Source organism: Panthera onca, chromosome B3 (genome assembly GCF_046562875.1).
Source record: "Panthera onca isolate mPanOnc1 chromosome B3, mPanOnc1 haplotype 2, whole genome shotgun sequence".
Classification (NCBI taxonomy): Eukaryota; Metazoa; Chordata; class Mammalia; order Carnivora; family Felidae; genus Panthera; species Panthera onca.
Genome location: NC_138344.1, coordinates 73,407,543 through 73,429,602, shown reverse-complemented (window position 1 = coordinate 73,429,602; position 22,060 = coordinate 73,407,543). Strand labels below are relative to the sequence as shown.

The 22,060-nt window shown below is 46.6% G+C and overlaps 1 protein-coding gene across 5 annotated transcripts; it reads left to right on the top strand.

The window, feature by feature from the left end:
• The first annotated feature begins 1,230 nt into the window (after positions 1-1,230).
• Positions 1,231-21,760, top strand: RBM23 (RNA binding motif protein 23). 5 transcript variants are annotated; one of them, XM_078448407.2, is made up of 14 exons: positions 1,238-1,453; positions 6,223-6,298; positions 6,871-6,986; positions 7,467-7,514; positions 7,647-7,820; positions 8,074-8,127; positions 8,280-8,397; positions 8,492-8,644; positions 8,730-8,867; positions 9,475-9,540; positions 11,062-11,257; positions 11,349-11,468; positions 11,564-11,648; positions 20,941-21,757. In XM_078448407.2, exons 2-14 carry the CDS (start codon positions 6,233-6,235, stop codon positions 20,987-20,989), a joined length of 1,383 nt encoding a protein of 460 aa, XP_078304533.1. In that variant the 5' UTR covers positions 1,238-1,453; positions 6,223-6,232; the 3' UTR covers positions 20,990-21,757. The 5 variants fall into 5 exon arrangements, with proteins under 5 accessions (XP_078304534.1, XP_060475192.2, XP_078304533.1 ...); XM_060619206.3 differs by lacking the exon at positions 20,941-21,757 and adding an exon at positions 11,745-12,937 and having other exon boundaries at positions 1,244-1,453; XM_078448408.2 differs by lacking the exon at positions 7,467-7,514 and having other exon boundaries at positions 1,231-1,453; positions 20,941-21,760.
• The last annotated feature ends 300 nt before the right edge of the window (positions 21,761-22,060 follow it).

Below are 22,060 nucleotides of genomic sequence, written 5' to 3'. Positions count from 1 at the left end.
CCCTGTTGCCCCCTGCCTCTGCTTTCCCACACTTTACTTAAACCTAGGCATATTCAGATCTGTGCCCTTATGCAAGATTCAAAGCGCCCTAAAACTTTGTTCCCTATTCAGGAAGCTTAATGGTCACTCTTGGACTCCTGGCCGTAGGCCTTTTCGGCCAGCTGCAAAGAGGTCTTGTACATTAGGTCCTGTGATTAGGCTTTTCTCTGGGGATGAAATTTTGCCACTATGGAGAAAGATGTAGTAGTGAGTGAAGCCAGCTTCCCTTCCACTTTTCTGAGCTGCTGCACCACCAGCTCCTTTGCTACCTCTTGGAAGGGAAGCTGGAAGCCATCCAGGCATCTCCAGCAAGAAGGCACCTATTTTGTTTGAATAAAATCACAAGGTGAGAGTTTGAAGTCCTGAGTCCAATTCTCCATTTTACAGAGGAGGAATCAAACTGATAGATACGAAGTTAGTATTCAAGACTGGAACACAGATCCTCTGACTCTGGCTCTCTTGATGTTATAACCAGCTATGTTTGTGGCAGCACGTATGGGGCAAGGGAAGTGTGGGGATTATGGAAGCCCTTGGAATGTGAGAATGGACCTTAGTTCCTTCTCTTTCTGGTTAGAGAGGGCTGAGTATTGCACCCACGGAGTCCCAGGAGAATCTTCCAAGTTTACTCTTGCAGTGGGAGGCATGTGAGCTGTGGGACCAGGTAATGACGATATGGCAGAATGTGAAAGAAGACAAATCTGTTACAAGACTTGTGTTTCCCGGGGCCAAAGCACTAAGGGCAAGAGGAGATGGTTGGGAGGGTTGTGTAGACAGCCAGCTCAGAATGGGGATGTGGAGTTCGGCATCCCTCCTGACGTGTGCCGCAGTGTCCCCAAAGCTGTCACAGGTAAGTCCGACGCAACCCTCGGCAAATCAGAGTAGGGAGGGACTAGCAAAGAGGTCAATTGTACCTCTTTGCCAGCTCTGCCTGCCGGCGTTGGCCTGGAGCTCGGGAGCTGGGTAGGAAGTCATTCCCGCTGGTTGTTTGCCCGCATTCTCCGCCTTCTTCAAGTCGCCTAACCAATGAGAGAGCTACGGGCGGGCCGCCGTAGGACGCTTCCACTTTCGCGTGTCTGGGAGAGGTTAGCCAATCAATGGGAACTTGATGGTTGCTAAGAAACATTTGAGTTTGGCTCCACCCATGCTTAGGGTTTTGGCCAATGAAAATTTAGACTTTGGACTGTTGCCGCGAAACCAGTGAGATTAGTTCCACCGCCTAAATGTTTCGGCGCCTGCGCAGATTGGGGAAAGTTCTGGAAGACAGTGGAGGTGCCGCCATTTTGCGGGAAGAGGAGAAGCTCCGACTGCAGTGCTGCTTTTACTGCTGAGACTCTGGAAAATAGCCCTGCTTCGCGCCCCCAACACACCCAAAGGAACGGAGGAAACCGGGGCCCCCTGCGGGGACCCGGAACTGGTGAGAAACCCCGAAACCTGGTCCCTCCGCGACGTCACCTATGCGTGACGTCGGCGCACGGCGCCTCCCCCTGACGTCACAGGCAGAAAATGGCGTCAAGCGTAGAGTCAGGCAAACTTTTAAAAACAAACAAAGAAAAATTGTTTACTTTGATTTGGAAGTGTTCGCTACCTAAATGTAGCCCGCTGGCATGGATTTAGGGATCGGCACCCTCGTGGGTATATCTCTTAATGGTGAAGGTGCTGTCTTAAGGATCCCAGTGACTGATATCTTTCCAGGTCCCCCTCTGCCCTGACGTTTAGGGTCGTCCATACCGGGGCGGTCTGACAGAGCTCGCAGGTTCGGGTTTCAGCTCTTAGTGCTACCACTCCGAGAGAGGCTAGGGAACTGAGATTTCTTCCTCAGTCTTCAGTCTCTGGAAGACTCGTGTTCACTCTGTCGCCTCGGGGCTTTCCCTCTTTTTTTAACCACACATTCCGTGGCTGTACCGGAGGATAGTGAGGCTTCATAAGAGGTTTTTAGCATGGGACACTGGCCCTCGCAGAGACCATGCCAGTCGGTTGCTTATAGTAAGGACCATTTTTTGAAGTGTAGCCTTGGCTTGTTACGCAGCATGGGGAATGTTTTTTATCTTACTGCTCCTGTTCTTAATTAAGCTGTCTTCAGTTTGGAGGTGTTTGTGTCCAGCTCTGTGACTGTGGACCCAGGAGGTGATCACCCTTTGGGACTCAGCATGTGGTGAATTTTGCCTGAACTGAGCTGACAGTGGTTTTTCACTCTCTTTTGTCCCTTAAGCAGTGGGGCCTAAGTTAAGTGCTTGTTTGGGTCTTGACTGTGCGTTGATAGAGCCCCGAGATTTGCGTGATTGTGGGCCCGCCCTTAATGCAGTTTTTGGAGCTGGGATGGACTAAGGCTCTTACAGTGTCTTAATGGATGGGATTGAATGGACTTTGACCCATGATTTGGGACATGGGAAGAGTTTGAAAACTCCCAGTGTGAAAATGCATGGTGTTTGGGACTTTACTGCTTCTAGGATATCTGAAAAGATGCACCAAACCTAGTGAGATTTCATTTCAAAATGTGCTGGTGTTTTGTGTATCTTTGTTTAAAGGGATTCATTCATTTCTGAGTACCTGAGTGAAAACTTTACTTGATAGGTGGTGGTTCGTTTGTGGACTTAAGTGAAAGTTTTTGTGCGTTTAAGTAATTCCTACTCTGTACTAGCAGTCAACAGAGAGCAATCACTGAAATCCGAAGCATTTCATTTGGGGAGGAAAAAGATTGTAAAAATATAAAGAGGAGCTGTATGACACCTAGAGAACTTGTATAGACCTGGCAGCGAAAATGACTGGAAGAAACAGAACATCAAAACCTTTAAAGAACCATTTTTCCACAATAGGCCAAATAGTATGTATTAAAATTAGCCAGGTTCCTAATATTTTGAAGTATATGCTGCCTCATACCTAGAAGACACATAATAAGGTGTGACTGAGGGGAGTAATTCTTTTGATAAACCTATCAGAACAATCATTATTCAGATGAGTATGTATTTAAAACTAGACATCTTGGGGTGCCTGGCTGGCTCAGTCTGTAGAGTGTGACTCTTGAACTCAGGGTTGTAAGTTTGAGCACCATGTTAGACATAGGGATTACTTAAAAATGAAATCTTAGGGACATCTAGGTGGCTCAGTCAGTTAAGCATCTGACTTCGACTCAAGTCATGATCTCACAGCTTGTGAGTTGGAGCCCCACATCAGACTCTGTGCTAACAGCTCAGAGCCTGGAGCCTGCTTTAGATTCTGTGTCTCCTCTCTCTCTGCCCCTCCCTGGCTCATATTGTCTCTTTCTCTCTCTCTCAGAAATAAATATTAAAAAATTTTTAAAAACCCCCAAAATCATAAATAAATGAATAAATAAGTAAATAAAACTAGACATATCAGTATGCTGTGTACTCTTCTTTTTAAAATCTTTAAAGTTCTGGAAAACAGCATGGAGGTTCCTCAAAAAACTAAAAATAGAACTACCCAATGACCCAGCAATTGCACTACTAGGCATTTATCCACGGGATACAGGTGTGATCTTTTGAAGGGACACATGCACCCCCATGTTTATAGCACACTATCAACAGTAGCCAAAGTATGGAAAGAGCCCAAATGTCCATCGATGGATGAATGGGTAAAGAAAATGTGGTATATATATATACAATGGAGTATTACTTGGCAATCAAAAAGAATGAAATCTTGCCATTTGCAACTGCGTGGCTGGAACTGGAGGGTATTGTGCAAAGTGAAATTAGAGAAAGACAAAAATCATATGACTTCACTCATATGAGGACTTTAAGAGACAAAACAGATGAACATAAAGGAAGGGAAACAAAAATAATATAAAAACAGGGAGGGGGACAAAACAGAAGAGACTCAGAAGTATGGAGAACAAACTGAGGGTTACTGGAGGGGTTGTGGGAGGGGGGATGGGCTAAATGGGTAAGGGGCACTAAGGAATCTACTCCTGAAATCATTGTTGCACTAAATGCTCATTTGGATATAAATTTTAAAAAATAAAAAATAAAATTAGAAAAATCTTTAAAGTTAAGTTGTAAAGTACAGGAGAGAGAGGTAATTTGATCGACTTGATGAGACATTAGACTTAGAGTCAGGGGACCTTAATCAAGAGTCAGCTCTTCCATTTGAGCTTTGTGGCTCTGGGCAGTTCATAAAACCTCAGTTTTTTTCATTGTGCATTGGGTCTGACAGCTGCCTGTGACATACATTACCTTTGGTTGTTAAACAAACGTATGATGTTACTTATAATAAGCAGTTGAGTTCACCGGTTTTTAGACACAGCTATTTAATCTTGATTTGAATTCCATTTTAAGTCTTAAATTTGTCTCCAAGTAATTTTTTTCTTTTCTTAACTTTTTTTTAAGTTTATTTAAAAAAATTTTTTTAATGTTTATTTATTATTGAGAGACAGAGAGAAACAGGGCATAAGAAGGGAAGGGGCAGAGAGGGAGACACAGAATCCAAAACACGCTCCAGGCTCCGAGCTGTCAGCACAGAGCTAGTCGCAGGGCTCGAATTCATGAATCATGAGATTATGACCTAGGTTGAAGTCAGATGCTCATCCGACTGAGCCACCCAGGTACCCCAAAGTTTATTTATTTTTGAGAGAGAGGGAGAGAGAGAGAATCCCAAGCAGACTCTGCACTCTTGGCACAGAGCCTGATGTGGGTCTTGAACTCACAAACCTCGAGATCATGACCTGAGTTGAAACCAAGAGTCATATGCTTAACAGACTGAGCCACCCAGGTGCCCATGGCTCCAAGTAATTTTTATTTTATTGTTTTGCTCTTTCCAAGAATCTTGTTTCTGAAACAAGCTTAGTTCAGTGCCTAGCAATATCAGGTACTGTAAATGACAAATGGAACGATTAATTTTATTTTTGCATCACTTAGTTTATATTAGTATGTTTATACTCATTGTTAACTCATCAAAATAGGCTGTGGGCTTTGAGGGCAACAAGGACAGCATCATTGGATAATGCATTAGCTCCCTTAAAGAGGGCAAAGCTCTTGGGGATATGGAAAGTCTGGTTATGATTAGCTTCCTTGTACAGAAATTCTTCAGATTAGTTGGAGGGTTGTGTTTTTTTTTTTTTTTTTTGTCAGATTTACTGAGATATAATTGATCTAAAATAAAACTGTACACATTAAAATGTACAATTTGATGTTTAAACACCCATGAAACCAACACCCCCAAAAGTTTCCTCTGCCCTTTTATAATTCTTTCTTCCTTTCCCCTGCCCACCTCGTCCATCCCTAGGCAACCACTCATCTGCTTTCTGCCAGTACAAGTTAGTTTGCATTTCCTAGAATTTTATATAAATGGAAGCATATGGTATATACTTTATCTGGTCTTATTTCTTTCACTCAGCATAATTATTTTGAAATTCATCCATGTTCTATATATTGATAATTCCAGACCAGTATTTTTTTTTTTTTAATAATTTAGCCTACTGATTTTATTTGATATCTTCTGGTTTTTGTTTGTTTGTTTTTTAATTTGACAGGCCTGTGGTGGACAGTCTTGGGAAGGATGATTGCTAGGTGTGAAAGCTCGGGGGAGGCAGGAAGTCTTACCCTGCCTACCTAGACAGGCTTCAAAGTGGAATTGGTTAAGCCTGTCTTAATCATAATCTTTCTGAGTTACCTGAATTCTAGTTGCTGTTGTACGCAAGATGCTTACTGATGAGTTGCCTAATTATTGATATTTGAGTAGGGTATGTGGTGGAAAGAGCTTAAGGCAGATCTGCATTCTGGTGTTGTTTTGTCTTGTTCCTGATTTGTACTCTTTCACTTTTACCTTTTTATTGGAAACGTGTGTCTGTTTCTGTGATTGACGTGTAAACCAGTTATATATACAGAATTTTGGAACTGTAGAATGGAGGCCTAGCGTCTACTGTAAAATGAATAGTAATTTTGAATACCAACGCTTTGTTTTCACAGGACAGGGTCCGTATTGTAGTTTCTTCCTACCTATTCAGTTTCCTTCTCAACCCTTGAGCTTTTCTGAGCCACAGAGCTGAACTAGTTAAGGTTTATAATGTACAAAAATAAACCTAGAGTAAGCAACAGCCAGGAAGATCCCTTTGGAATTCAAGAAACAGAACTGTATATTCTGAAGTCTGTTTCTTGGAGAAGGAAGGGAATGTGGGGTGCCAGAAGGGGAGGAAAAATACGAGTTTCTCACATATCCGTGTCTTCTCCTCAGATCTGCTACGATGGCGTCCGATGACTTTGATATAGTGATTGAAGCCATGCTGGAGGCTCCCTATAAAAAAGAAGAGGTAATACTCCCCACTTCACTCCTAGAATTGGGTTAGTAAGAAGCAGCAGTTCTAGGTCATCAGTTTCAGCATTTTGTGAATCCTTTTTTCCTGCTTGTTTATTATGTGTTGTGGCTATTCGTAAAAGTCATAGTCTTTTAGCGCACCCCGCTCTCCAGCTCTCATATTCAAAGACATGCTGGCAGAGAGGCTCCCAAAGCTGGGGGTGTGGGGGAGAGGTTTGGGCAGGGCATAATGTGCTAGGAATTAGTACTTTGCTCAAAGCTCTCAGTGACACACTAGAAAGTCAATGTATCTCAAACCTAAATAATTTCTCACTCTCCTGGGAAATAGATGTCAGTGGAACCAATGTTGGGTAGCTAAAGTTTTGACAAAATCTGTCACTCTGATCTCTTTTTGATTTTCTCTCTTCCTATTTTATTCCTTTTGTTAGGAGATCGGGTGCCCAGAAACTGACTAGATAATTGTGAGCTTTAATCAAATCTCTGTCCACTTTTGTTCTTTTGTTGCCCAGTGGAATGTGTGTGTTGCCACCTTGTGCCTTGTGACGTTTTTCCTGGCTAACCCTTTAGGATGATCAGCAAAGGAAAGAAGTTCAAAAAGATGGCCCCAGCAACACCAACGCCAGCAGCAACGGCAACAGTGGCAGTGGTACCAGTGGGAGCAGTGCCAGTGCGGAGGCAAGCAAGTGAGTGTGGTGTGGAGAAATGGGCTGGCAGCTGGGGGAAAGGAAGCAACCATGTCCATGAGAGAAACAGCCAGAACAGGGAGATGGTTGCTTAGAAGACTGCTGACTTTTAGTGATGGCTCCACTGGGTCCTGGGAATAACGGTGACTTGGTTTGATGTTCTTCTAGTCTTCACATTCCTGCCTAGATTTGTGGATTTGTTCTAGCATCAGTATATTTTAATTAAATAAAACAGCAAGAGGACCCCTGATTTGGAGACAGCAGCTTTGGCCTGGCTTTGGGGGGGAAACGGCCACTCCAGATGCCTGACAACATCCAGGGCTGTGTGCAAGCTCGTGTTGCGCGGTTACTGTGAACTCCTGCCACGTCATCTTGGGCACTTTGGTCTTTTACTGCCGTTCCACCCTGGCCTTTCTTTTGTTTCTTTTCCTTGGGGGGAGAGAATAAAACGTTCTCAATAAGTTATCCCCTCTTTCCCAGGAAAAAGAGGAGTCGGAGCCCTAGTAAAAGCAGGGATAGAAAGCGCAGGTAAGTAATTGTGGGGACTTTTGGATTTTGAGGATTGCTATAAGTGGAAAGATACCAGGGAAAGCTCTCCATCAAAGGCCAGAAGAGGTTGGTTTGTCCTTCAACAAACTCAGTAGTGCCTTCCACCTATAGTCGCAGTCGAGATCGGGACCGGCACAGGCGGAGAAGCACTCGGAGCCGAAGTCGAGAGTGGCAGCGTCGCCACCGCAGCCGGAGCTGGGACCGTCGGCACAGTAGTGAGTCACGCAGTCGGGACCGGCGGCGTGAGGATCGTGTGCATTACAGGAGCCCGCCACTTGCCACTGGGTAACGCCTCTCACCAATCTAATGGCCTTTGTGTTGTAGTCTGGGTAAAACCAGTGTGCTGTGCTTCCTGCCTGGGGATGCTTACAACCTGATGTGATGGGCAGGAGACCTTGTTATTGGAGGGGTGGTGTTGAGAATTCCCGTGAGGTGAAGTGCTGGAATCTGGTTTTCTCGTGTTAGAAGACTGAGCATTGGACTAGCGCGAATGACATTGAATGACACGATTTTCCGTTTGTTGTTCTCTGTTCCATAGGCGTAGGTATGCGCACAGTAAGAGTCCTCATTTCAGAGAGAAGAGCCCAGTCAGGTGAGTGGATAAGGAGCTTTCCCAGGGATTGTGAGGTGTGAATAAAAAGCCGTTTGAGCTGGAATACAGGAACTTGTAGTGCTTGAGTGTAGCTAGAAAACAAGGACTGTGTATCAGAGCGGGTGTCTCAATAAATTGTACTTGTTCTTTAGGGAACCAATTGATAATCTGAGTCCCGAGGAGCGTGATGCCCGCACGGTTTTCTGTATGCAGTTAGCTGCCCGCATTCGGCCTCGAGACCTGGAGGACTTTTTCTCTGCTGTCGGCAAGGTAACCTTCCCTCCCTTAGTTTTCGTCCATGTGGCCTATTTTCTGTCCATCCTCCCTTATGCCCAACTCAGGATTTCCTTCTTGCCCCGGATAGGTTCGTGACGTCCGGATCATCTCAGATCGGAATTCCCGTCGTTCTAAGGGCATCGCCTACGTAGAATTCTGTGAGATCCAGTCTGTGCCACTGGCCATTGGGCTGACTGGGCAGCGGCTGCTTGGAGTGCCCATCATTGTCCAGGCCTCACAGGTGAGCAGGCTGAAAACCTGACACAAGAAGATGGGGTTGAAGGTGGGAGGTATGGGATGTGACCCGTCATTTCCTCCTTGACTAGGCTGAGAAAAACCGACTGGCAGCCATGGCCAACAACCTGCAGAAGGGCAGTGGTGGACCAATGCGCCTCTATGTGGGCTCCCTGCACTTCAATATCACTGAAGACATGCTCCGGGGCATCTTTGAGCCCTTTGGCAAAGTGAGTAGAAAGTGATGGAAACCTCTGAAGGGAATTGGAAAAAGTGGGGAGGGTGAGTGTACCTCTTTATTCTGACCACGATTAAGGCACTGCATCCATCAAACGGGCATGTAGGTCCACACTGGGAAAGTTAGGCTCCATCTGTGTCTTCATAGTGCTCAGTAAACAGGTCAGTCAGGCACCGTGAAATCAAATAATGGGGTGCAGATTAAGTAAGGTTGGTCAGGAGAGGTGGTTTGGAAAGAGATGGCATTTGTCTCTTCTTTAAAAATTTGGGGGCCCCTGTGTGGCTCAGTCGGTTAAGAGTCTGACTCGATCTCTGCTCAGATCATGAACTCACAGTTCATGAGATTGAGCCCTGTGTCGTTGGGCTCTGTGCTATCAGTGAGCCTGCTTGGGATTCTCTCCCCCTCTTTGTCTACCTTTTCCCCGCTTGAGTGTATGCATGCACTCTCTCTCAAAATAAATAAGCTTCAAAAAAAGAAAAGATTTGGGAGAGTTGAAATCGATTGGCTGGAAGGTTAGAGGTAGTGTGAACAGTCAGGTAGGAAAGCTCAAAGGTGGGGGTTAGCCCAAAGATTGTTAATAATTTCCGCCTCTTCTACAGATTGATAATATTGTCCTGATGAAGGATTCAGATACAGGCCGTTCTAAAGGTTATGGTTTCATTACGGTAAGTTTCTGGTCTTGAAGTTTTGAATTTCAGCGTGGGTTTGTCCACTTGTCTGATTCTGCAGCTCAGCCTCCTCCTCCTCCTTTAGGAACTGTCTAAATGACTCATAAGCCCTGGTGCCTGAAGCTTGGACTAGCCTTCCTCCCCTTGAGATGAGTGCATTGCTTGAGATCTTGGCTTTGCTCCCACACTCTGTCAGTGGCCCTGGCATGGGGGTGTCCAGGAGTTCAACCAGCTTCCCTGGTGCTGCAACTTGCTTTTTGGGTAATAGTAATGATTTCAGGCAGCAGCTAAAAGGTTGGGGGCATGAGGGAGGTTAGATGTGGGCTTTTGTAGACATGCTTCATGGAATTGGTGTTTTCATGATAGTGGGAATAGAGATTTATATTTTTTTCTGGCACTATCCCATTTGAAGGAGTTTCTCCACTGAGAAATATCTTTATGTTTAAAGACAGCTATAGTGAGAATAGTGGGGCTGTGTCTTACCTTTTCCTGACACTGTCACAAAATTACTTCCAGTTCCCATAACTGGTTCTTCCAGCCCTGTGTGACTCCAGGCTGAAGACTGGCTGCCAGCCACAGAGTCTCACAGAAGCTGATATTTCCTGGGTTTAGTCCAGGAAGCGTACACCCCCCACAGTTGCCTGCAGGGCAGAGGAGAGTTAGGTTGTGTTCTGCACAGGTGAGGTATTGCTCACCTCAGAAGTATCCAGTAAAGGCAAGCCACCTACACCACCTGCCTAGGAATTGTCAGTACCAACGTGCCAGGCCCTAGGGCAGGTGCCACCAGAATAAACAAAGCCAGCTCTGGTATTCATGGTGGCAAGTACCTCTTCTAACACCTTGTGTGACTCAGTTGCAGAAAAATGTTGGTGAGGCCTTTTTGCCCTTGCGCTGCTGCCTTTTTGATCAACACCCATGACACTTAAATAGCAGACTGGAATCTTTTCTACACTAGGCAGCTCTGGTGACGCTGATGAAAGGGACTGGGGAGTGGAGCCCTCTGATCGACAGCACTGGTGTAGGCGTAGGGGTGGGGTGCAGTCTTGCTCTCCACGCCAGGGTGTGCTCCCCCCTGCGACTGAACTCTGGAGTTCCAGATTCCTTTTTCTTGAGTGAGAACTGAAACTGACTAGTCCAAAGGGCTGAGATAAAATAAAAGTCCAGGAGTTTGGGCCCCTTAGCCTGTCTTACTTCCATTTTATCTGGTCATTTGTGAAACAGTCTGTCAGGGTAGGCACTCTATGGGTAAAGATTTTTTTTTTTTTTTTTTTTTTTGTATTGTTAGGTTTTTAGTGTAGCTGGAAGATTGAAGTGATTGCCATTTAGTCAGTTGGAAAAGGTCCTTTTTACCCCATTTTGGGAGGATGGGGACTTTAGGTCACATTCCCTGTGACAGAAAAGTTTGTGCCATGGTGAGCATGCAGTTTTCCTGGGATGGCGAGACTAGGGAATAGTAGTGGGGTTTTGAGAGCATGTCTGTGTCCGGGAAGTGACTGATACGGCCTGGGTTTCTTGTAGTTCTCAGACTCCGAGTGTGCTCGGCGAGCCCTGGAACAGCTGAATGGCTTTGAGCTTGCTGGTCGACCTATGAGAGTTGGTCATGTGACCGAGCGACTGGATGGTGGCACAGACATCACTTTTCCGGATGGGGACCAGGAGCTGGATCTGGGATCAGCAGGTGGACGTTTGCAGCTCATGGCCAAATTGGCAGAAGGTGGAGAGAGTTTCTCTGCAGAGTGAAGAACATGGGGTTGAATTTTAGATCGGAGGTTGGGACTTAACCCCACCTTTTCTTTCCCTTTTAGGCTCTGGAATGCAGCTGCCTACTACCACAGCTGCTGCTGCTGCTGCTGCCCAGGCTGCTGCTGCCTTGCAACTGAATGGGACAGTTCCCTTGGGGGCCCTGAACCCTGCGGCTCTGACTGGTAGACTTAAACTTGGGAAAGGGAGGAATTGGGTTGGGGCCTGGAAAGAAGGAATACTATGTGCTCACCAACTCATTGTGCCTCTCTTTTTGCAGCTCTGAGTCCAGCCCTGAACCTCGCCTCCCAAGCAATCGCCTCCCAGTGCTTCCAGCTTTCCAGCCTCTTTACCCCTCAGACCATGTGAGTCTCAGGGTCTGGTATTCATGGTGGCAAGTGCCATGTCTTTGGTTATTTTCTTTCCTTTGGTTTCCCATTTACCTCTTCTCCTTGCCATAGGTAAATCAGTGGCTCAGTACACTGCCTCCCTGTGCCTCTGGGTGCCACTCCCTTTTCCACGTCTACCCTTCCATGGCCCCTTCTCTCCATTTTGTGGACCAAGCTATCCTGAGGGCGTGGATGTTGACTCTGTGGGAATTGGGGCCACCTTTAGACTCCCAAGAAGAGCTCCTGCCCAGGGCCCCATCGGGAATGGACTCTGCTGAGCAAAGCCAGTAGTTGAAGAGGACAGAATCTGCACCTATATTGAACACCTGTTTTTCCGTGTGTGTCATCTCCTGGGATGACCTTCATTGCTCTCTCCGACCAACTCTTAGTGATTCCTCGATTCCTCCCCCGTTGGGAAGGCCGTAGGGCATTAACTGAGGGAACTAACCTCTCTCCTTTTCCTGTACTTTTACCCTACAATCTGTTGAGGAAAACCCTTGAAGACCTCTAGTCCAAGAGGACTTTGCAGTTTGGAAGATGAACCTTGAAAGTGCTGGCTTGCTGCTGCACAGGCCCTGGAAGATGGCATGGACATGAACATTGTGAAGCCTTCCTTGGGTCTCAGCTTGAGGCCAGAACTGCTACTGTGGGCTCAGCCTCTTACTGAGAAGTATGAGAGTAATCTGTCCTGCCAGGCATTTTGGATGTCTTAGGGGCATCCAGGAGTTGAGTGAAAGGTGGGGTACTTCTCTAGTAGGTTCCATCTTCCTCTGTATAGTTTTCCTTCCTCCCAGGTCTTTCCTGTGGCCCAGGGTGGGAGGATGGAGAGGAGGCTGCTATTCTCTACCACTTCCCATGTGCCTCTACCATGGGCTCAACCCCAGCTGTTAAAGCTGCTCCTGTCCCCTACCTGGGCACATGTGAGCCCTTCTCACTGGATTTTATACCCTTGTGTCTGTGTACATAAAATTTGTGTGTGTGTGTCTGTGTGTGTGTATGTGTACACGTATACACATACACATACACATACGTATAAACTTTGTATAAAAGGCAAGCTCCACTGTTGTGGCGGCTGCTGCCCATGTGTGTGTGGTCTCAGTCAGTTGGTGTATCTGTCTGATGTTAATAACTTTTCATGAGCCAAAACCGTGAATGGTTCTAGGATTTAAAACATTTGTAATGCCTTTCTGTTTTTTCCCTTTGATTTTGTTTTATCTAACGTTCTTTAGAAATTAAAATGGACGAAAGGCACACACCTGGATGGAGTTCCCAGTCTGTATCTGCATTACACCTTTAGCCCCATTGTCTCCTCCGTTTGTCTTCATCTTAACTATTTCCAAACCTACCTTGCCCACTGGACACACTTCCCAAGGCTGTCTCTGCGTCTAAGGGACAGATCTTGTCTTTCCACCAGATGGCAGTGTGACAGTAGCACATTCTGCTCCTCAAGTGGCTAGAGGTGTTCGAGATCTTGAGCAGCTTAAGTACCAGGGAAGCCTAAGCTCACCAGTTTTACCATTAGCCTCTGTGCCCGCTTTTGGCCCTCTTTGTAATGGAAATCCCAGTCTGGTATCCAAAGGGGCTTGGGGGTCTTATATCAGGGCTCCCCAGGCCTTAAATCTGCTATTCCTTGGTCAGTCCCCTCAAGTCTTGTTTTCCATATATGGCTCTGCTTGAGATAACACAGGCTAGGACCAGTGAATTCCAGAAAGCTGAGTATCCCAGGAATCGCCCTGAGGAAGGGGATGCACATCTCTTTTCTCTGCCGGCTTTGTAAGATCTGTGACAAGGGGCCTGCCAGAACCTGGCTCACCAGTTAGGGACCAGCCTAGAGAAGAAGGTCTGAGGTTCAGGGGCAGAGCTCTGTGGGATTCCCCCATTCTCTTCTGGTCTCTATGGCAACAGAATGTTAAGACTGTATTGTCATGCTAAAAATATGGATAATTGCTATTAGGTTTTAATTTGTCAGCTCTTAGACTTCTAACCAGAGTGAACAGTTTTTGGTGATATTAGCTTCTGGGGTTGCTTTTCACACAGAAGTATTAAGTACTTGGTGCCTGCTTGTGGTATAAAAGGCCACTGGGACCCAGGACTAGGTCTTGATTCCTCCTATCCCAAGTACTGACCAGGCCCGACCCTGCTTACCTGCTGAGATCAGCCAAGATGGGGTGTGTTCACGGTGGTATGGCTGTATAGGCTGGTGCAGCCTCATTTGCTGCTACGGTTGCCTTTGCCACCACCTCCACCCTTTCCTGTTCTAATTTGCTCTCTTGGCCCGGGGGATAGGACAGAGGATACATTGTTTTTAGGTAGCAGCTGGCTGTGGCCCAGTCCCCCTGTAGTTATTGATTTGGCTGCTAATGCATCCTGAAAAGTACAGTGTGGACCATTTTTGTTAGTCATCCTGAGGCAATGGACTGGGCCGTCTCATGGCAGTTTTGAACTCTTCCAAACCATAAATACCCACAGGCTTTGCCTCCCTGCCCTCCTCAGATGGGTGTCTATCTTTGCTTGGTTTCCTTATATTCCCATCCTTGCCTCCTTTGGTCTTCCTGCACTTCGGTTCCTGTCACCCTTCTTAGTTCCTCATACAGCCTCTTGTTGGGAGAGAGAGCGTGGTGGAAGTGAGGAAACATCTAAGACAGTTACTCTAGTCTTAATCCATATAAGGTGACAGCATCTAGTGGGTGACAGCTGGAGTCACTGCATGTGACTCAGTGCCTTCTTGTTACTCATGCCTGTATTGGAGGTGGTTGGAGTAGAGAGGAGGGGGCAGCAAACAGCCTCTGTGCCCAGCCTAAGGTAAAAGAAACCTTCAACCTCTCTTGTCTGGGCATGGCACCTGGGGCGAAGGTAGAGGAGAGACTGACCCGGATCCTCTACTAGCATAGAATTTCCCAACTGTCCTCAGTTCTAAACAGATGTTCAACTGACATTTGGCTTCTAGCCCATGCTTCTGCCTTTTCTAAGGCAGTGGTGTTTTCCTCCCTGTTCTCTAAACTTCTTTGTTCTTAAAATTGAGTTTCTGCCTACTTCCTTCTTAGGTTCCAACAACCCCTGATGTGAGCTACCAGAGGAAGCAGGTGTTTACCCTTTGAACCTTTAGTCCTGGTGCTTATGCAGAAGGAAAATAAGTTTACACCTTATGCAGAAGGAAAATAAGTTTAAGGAGATGGTCAGCCGCAGCCTCTCCTTTCTCTGTTAAGGAAGGGGTCTGGTGAGAATCCGGAAGTAATATTTAGACAGGGAGAAAAGGCTGTCCTGGCTTCGGAAAGTAGGAGGGGGTATAATGATGACTGTTAACATCGGTACAGGGTGGTCCCGTCGTTGTGGGTTAGGCATTGTTCTAATCACTTCGTATGTATAGAGTTGCTTCAACCTCACAGTGACCTCTGAGGCAGACTCTTATCATCTTTGTGAACAAGGAAGAGGCTACCCAAAGTGTAAGTAACCTGCCCTGCGATTACACAAGTGAGTTTGGGATTCCAATCCAGGCAGTCTAGCTTCACATTCCTGGATCCTAATCTCAGCCTGCCTCTTGTGGAAGCCAAGGCCTTGGAGTCACTTTTCCTGTCTCTGTACCCAGAGTTCTCAGTATGTCCTGAACTTTTCCTCTTCCACGTCTGCTCATCTTGTTCTCTTTTTGCTCCTCTCCTGCTGGTTAAAATCCTGTCCATTAAGACTCTGAAGCTTTGCTAGTTGGTTTCCCTTTTCAGTATTCTTTGTCCCATTAGAAGTCTCATTCTGTCTTTATTTACAGTTCTCAACTACAGTTCTCTACAGTAACCTCTACTAGTAGATGGTGATAGCCCAATGAGACAAGGCATCAACATGTCTTTTTCACTATTGCTTTCCTTCGCACATATTAGATGTCTTGAATTAATTTCCCCTCTGTTCAAGTCAGAGCTAAGCTTTCCAATGTCCATCCTGGCCTCCTCCTCCATTCATTCCTCACCCTCCAAGAGAGAAAGCAGCTTTCCTCTTTTTGGTGTTACCTGTGATGCTTTGTCAAAAATGCTGCTTCCCATCCAACAGAGACGGATGTTTCCATGGCAACCAGGTGAAGTCAATAGTCATGAGCTGGATCCAGGAAAGAAATTCTGGTCTCAGAACTGTGTCTGAACCTTCTGGCTTCAAACATTCCTTCTCTTCTCTCCCAACTCTTACATTTATATCCAGAACTGATGTGCTCAGTGTGCTCTTGGTTGAGAGAGCTCTGAGAGGTGAAGCAGACCAACCAGTTTAGATCATACAGGAAGGTGGAGGCAAGGAAAGAGCTGATCATAGCTCACTTTTAAAAGTTGGATGAGGGGGCGCCTGGGTGGCTCAGTCGGTTAAGCGGCCGACTTCAGCTCAGGTCATGATCTCGTGGTCCGTGAGTTAGAGCCCCGCGTCGGGCTCCGCGCTGACAGCTCAGAGCCTGGAGCCTGTTTCAGATTCTGTGTCTCCCTCTCTCTGACCCTCCCCCGTTCATGCTCTGTCTCTCTCTGTCTCAAAAATAAATATAAAAACGTTAAAATTAAAAAAAAAAAAAAAAAAAAGTTGGATGAGTTCTGTTAGCTTTCCCAGATGATCTCCTCTCAAGAGCCCTTAAGGAGTTGGCTGCAGTTACTGGAGAGCCATTAAGCAGTTATTTTTTAGGGCAATGGTAGATGGATGAGGGCCCTGAAGACTGGAAAGGAGCCAGTCAATGCTAGATTGCAGAAAGGAGAAGCAATGACCTTGGAAATCAGAGACTTGTCAAACTCTAGCCAATGTCCCAGAAAGGAAGGGAGCTTCAGTCAGCTTTCAGGCATCATGAAGCCTACTTGTTTAGAATGGGTGGTGCTGAAAATTAGCCTTTTCTGAACTGGGTTGGGCCCAACCAAGTCAGGAGACCTCCACCCTGTAGCAGAATGGTCACCCTCTGGGGCAATACCACATGGTTCAGATAGCTCTTCTGTCACAAACCAGCTGAATAAACTTGGATGTTCATCACTTCTCTAACCTCGACTCTCCTTCTGTAAAAGGGAAATGATGACAATAGTACCTGTCTCAGGGACATTGTGAGGATGCAATGAAATGATTGTGCTGAGGGCTTAGAACTTGATAGCTTGTCATTACTACTTGTCATAGCTACTGCCATCACTATCCCCATTCCTCTGGATGCCTACACACATGACTCTCTACCTGACCTCATCTTCCAACCTCAAAGAATGCTTAATATATGCAGGGAGAGAAGTGAAGGTGAGGCAATGGTGAAAGTAAGTCTCAATTGTTCCTGGACTAAAGTCCCAAGCTCCCTAGGTCCTGGGTCACAAGCAGCTTAGTTTTCAGAAAAACCAGTCCCACTGGCTCAATCTCTTTTTATGCCTGAAACTATAAATCAGAGCGAGATGGCTTTGAAAAATCAATGTGATTCTCTCCCTCCCCACCCCCTCAGGTACCTTCAGGGTACCTAGTGCCCTTTGCTTTGTCTGGCCGGGGAAAATCCTAGTGGTGTCTGCTACAGCCCTTTGCTTAACCTCCCTCCTGACCTTCCGCAGGTGCTCCTGTAGCACCTGCCATCACTGGTCTCCAGAACTCTGACAATTTCCTTTCAGATAAATGTTTTAAATCAGCACAGGTACTCTGCCTAAAGACATTATAACCTGAACAAACAATGGAACACTAGGCAGTATAATACCATCACTGAGGCTTTGGTTGCCAATCACCCCCCTCCTTCCCCATCCTCTTCAAAACAACACAACTCACAGGGGATTACCTGTGAGTCCTATGGGAGGCAAGTTGGACTTTGTGGACTGCAACTTAAATACTTTTTTATTTATCTTTTTAAGCAATCTCTACACCCAGGGTGGGACTCAAACCCACAACCTCAAGATCAAGAGTCGCACGTTCCACTGACCGAGCCAGCCAGGCACACCTTAAATTTGTATCTCCAGGGTGCTGCTCTGCTTGAGAGGTTAGCAAGCTGTCTGGATGCCTGAATAAGGGACCTGGACACAGGTTGTAAAAAGCATTACTTCCACAGCTCATTTGTATAATGTTTGACAAATTACAAAGATACTTGGATTTGTATTTAGTCCTTATGACTATCCTACAAGGTAGGTAATGTTATCTTCATTTTACAGTTGGGAGAGCTGAGGTTCAGAAAGGCAAAGACGTTGAGAGTGGTGTCCTCCATCCAGAAAATCGTGGGACTAAGTGCTAATTAAAATGTTTGCAAGGCCCACATTGAGTCTGTATTTGCATCTTGAGTCTACAAGGCGACCGAGCCATGGAGCATGGCATCAAGCTACATACAGATGAGGGGCACCTGGCTGGCCCAAAGATGGGTTGGGCTGGTGGAGTGTGCGACCCTTAATCTCGGGGTTATGAGTTCTAGCCCCACATTAGAGGTAGAGATTACCTAAAAAAAAAAAAAAAAAAAAAAAAAAAAAAGATAAAGTACTAAGCAGCAAGATGCTGCTTATTGGTTTTGGGGTCCCTTGACAACTTGGCTGTACCATCCACCCAAATTTGGCTGCCTTCTTACAGGAAGGGTATTTACCTCACATGGCGGGCTGCCCACCATGTCTGTCTCCTGTGCATTTGCTCATGTAGTTTCACCACAGGGAGTTTTTTCTTCTTTCCCCCATCTATCCACAGCTTACATATATCTGTTAAGGCCCAGCTCCTAAAATCTGTCTTTAAATTCTGTTTCTTCCATTCAGAATTCTTAGAGCTCAGGACATAGCCCTCAGATAGTCAAAATGTGGTACAGTTTGCTGTTGTTGGCCCTGGTAGTGCTATTACCACCTTGTCCCATCTCTCCAGCTCATTTGTAAGCTCCCTGAGGGCAGGGATAGTGTCACCTGTATTTGTTTTTCCCATAAGGCCCAGCACAGTGACTGGCCTATGGCAGTACTTGAGGGGAACAACAAGTATTTGTGGATGAAAGTCTAGGAAAAATTGACTTAGACTGATGTGGATAGAATTATGCTACATTAATAAAAAGATGTATATGTATGGGTGAACTTTCTGGGAATGAGGGTTTAACCCAGAAGACTTGTGAAACGCTCTTCCACAACTGGCAGCCTTTTAGAAGACGAAAGGGGCGCCTGGGTGGCTTGGTCAGTTAAGCGTCTGACTTCGGCTCAGGTCATGATCTCGTGGTTCGTGGGTTCGACCCCATGTCAGGCTCTGTGTTCACAGCTTGGAGTCTAGAGCCTGTTTCAGATTCTGTGTCTCCTTCTCTCTCTGCCCCTCCCTGCTCATGCTATGTCTCTGTCTCAAAAATAAATAAAACATTAAAAAACAGTTTAGGAGAGGAGAGACCCTGCCCAGTCTCTCTAGAGAGGGTTAGATGCAGCAGGGCACAAAGGCCCAGCTCTGAGCAGAGGCCCAGAGCAGAGAGATGCTTTCCAAGATGCATGGCAGGCCTCATCTCTGGCCCCTCAGAGCAGAGCACACACAGCTCATGCTCTCAGCCAGTGAGGAGGCCTTGTGGGCCAGAAATCATGGGGGTCACAGGGGCCAGCTGGTAAAGGAGCAGAGACAAGATTGCAGTGGTTAAGAGGAGAATAAGGGCAGAGAAGACCTTACCTGGCACAAGCAGCTCAAGCCCCAGGGTCCTTTGCTGGTTTCTCACAGCGGCCCAGACCAGCAGCCTGGCACTATGCCTTGATCAGAGGGAGGTAGAAGAATGGCCTGGCTCTCGCAGAAGACCCCACTTTCCAAGTCTGACGGGAGCGTGGCTTCAGCTTCCGTCTGTTCTGAGCTCGTCCCTGTAGGCGTCTGGAGGGAACACACAGATGGGTTGGGCTGATGGGACTGGCTGAGTTAGGGGGAGGGAAGCCTGTGGTGTGTGCAGTCCCCCTCCTGGGGGAGGCCCTGCCGCCACCACCATCATCTTCAGTATGCATATTTTCAGCTTCAGCCACGTGAAAGGCACTGGACCTTTTTCCCCATCCGCCCCTTTGGCCACATTTGACCACTGGTGGTAGTCTTCCACTTTAAAAGCCCTCCTCCTAGGGCACCTGGGTGGTTCAGTGGGTTAAGTGTCTGACTTTGACTTGGGTCATGATCTATCAGTCTCGTGAGTGAGTTTGAGCCCTGCTCAGGCTCTGCTGACAGCTTAGAGCCTGGAGCCTGCTTCAGATTCTGTGTACCCGCCCTCCTCTGCCTCTTCCCTGTTCACACTCTGTCTTGCTCTGTCTTGCTCTGTCTCTCAAAAATAAAGAAATGTTTAAAAAAAACCAAAAATCTCCTCTTGGGGTGCCTGGCTGGCTCAGTTGGTAAAGTATGCTACTGTTGCTCTCAGGGTTGTGAGTCTGACCCCCCGACGCTAGGCATAGAGTTTACTTTAAAAAAAAAAAAAAAAGGCCTCCTTCCTTGGCACTGGCCACTATCTGCACAATTCTAGTCCTTCCACGGCCTGCCTCTGTGGTGGTTACATCTCCACCTTCTTCTTTCTCTAGAACATCAAGGCTGTGTTTTGTTTTACATTATTTTATTTAGTTTTTGAACAGGTGATATACGCCATAGTTAAACACTCAAAAGGAACAAAAAGGGCACACGATGAAAAGTACACTTCCTACACCTGTCTTGCCCCCACCCAACTGCCCTCCCCGGCAGCAATCAGTAACATCCTGGTTTGTCATTTGTTGGGTCACAGACCCCTTTGGCAATCTATGAAATCTATGCACACTATTCTCAAGTGCATGACTGCATGGGCACATGAATTGTCCCACTTCACAAGAATCACAGCCCCTAAAGCCCATGTGTGATTTGAGGCAAGGATCCCAGCCAGTATTGTATCCTCTCCCTTTGTACCTCCCTTAGCATGATTTGTGGGGCCTGGGGCAAAATTAAAATGCAGGGCTCCTCGCTCAAAGATTTTCAAGGCCGCAATAGCAACACATTCTACTGAGCACGGGGTGCCGTGTGACTGCTGCTCACCCTTTCCTCTGGCTCCTCTGCTGCCATCTTTTTTTTAATAAAACGTTTTTAAAAATTTTTAAATAATGTATTTATGTTATTTATTTTTGAGAGAGAGAGAGAGAGAGCATGAGCAGGGGAAGGGCAGAGAGACAGAGGAAGACACAGAATCTGAAGCAGGTTCCAGGCTCTAAGCTGTCAGCACAGAGCCCGACGCGGGGCTGGAAGCAGTGAACCACAAGATCATGACCTGAGTGGAAGGAAGTGGGACACTTAACCAACCGAGCCACCCAGGCGCCCCTCTACTACCATCTTTATGGGAATTATTCTCATTTTTTTATCTTTTGCCCTAACTTGTTCTGAATTTCAGACCCAGATCTTTGGAGAGCTGCCGAAACCCCATATGGATATTCTTCTAGCATCGCAAACTCAAGAGTCTCCAAAATGGATCCATTTACCCATGTCCTCCTCTGCCCTCTAACTCCCAGTTCCTCACCCACCACCTAAGACTCCCGCCTATACCCAGTCATCGCAGTCCTGACTCATACCTGTAGTGCCTCTCCTTTCCCACTGCCTTTTCCCTATGGTTGGCACTTCATTACCTTCCAATATGTAAAGTTGATTGCCCGCTAAACTCAGCTTCTCAGGCCTTATCTTTGCTGCCCCAGTCCATGCACCTCTCCCAGCCTCCTCTGCCCAAGGACCATCCTGCTCATGTCACTTCCATACCCAAAGACCTGTGGTGACTCACTGCCTGCAGGCTTGGGCACAAACTCCTTTGCCTGCTATTTAAGGTACTTAAAAGTAGGGTTCCAAACCTTCTACTCTGTGCTCATCTCTTACCCCCTCCCCTTAATGTCCCTAAGGTTTCAACCCAGCCATCTGTCTTTTAATGGACCCAGTGTGTTTTTATGCATTTTACATTTTGAAGTGGCTCTGTTCACGGTCCCTAGAGTTTCCTGGCCTATTCCCCCATAGCCATGTAACTTCTCTGGCCTTTTCACCACAGCCACTGCCCATGGCCCCGGCCATCGTGTTGCTTACATTTCTTCTAGTGACCTTCTTCTTCTTCCCCTCATCCTTACTGGAGCGGGAACCTCCGATACAAAGCTGGATAAAATTAAGTATCAAGCAGACATGAGTGGGATCCCTGCTCTGTTGCTTACTAACCTCAGGCAAGTTACTTAAACTGTTTCTTCTACAGTATAAGAAGTAGTAATACCTTATATGGTCCTTAAAGAATTAACAGAGAAAAATTAATACAGTCCTTAGGATAATGTCATTATTCATATTACCATCTCATAACCACTGATGCTGAACTGGTCCCCTTGGCTCCTTCCCACCAGCTACAAGGACTCGGGAGACATCTCATCCCTCCTCCATCAAGCTCTGGGAACCTGAGTGGGGTGGAGTGGAGGCCTGGCCCTCAGGTACTCAGGGAGCTATACTGCATGTCTGGGGTGAGGGGAGCTGCTGCCTCTGCTCTCTTT

Bases quoted from the DNA above. Each gene is read 5' to 3' on its own strand.
- RBM23 (XM_078448407.2), top strand. From the start codon at position 6,233: ATGGCGTCCGATGACTTTGATATAGTGATTGAAGCCATGCTGGAGGCT. The intron at 7,515-7,646 runs GTAAGTAATTGT...TTCCACCTATAG, and splicing joins AGCAGGGATAGAAAGCGCAG to TCGCAGTCGAGATCGGGACC. The intron at 9,541-11,061 runs GTAAGTTTCTGG...GGTTTCTTGTAG, and splicing joins AAGGTTATGGTTTCATTACG to TTCTCAGACTCCGAGTGTGC.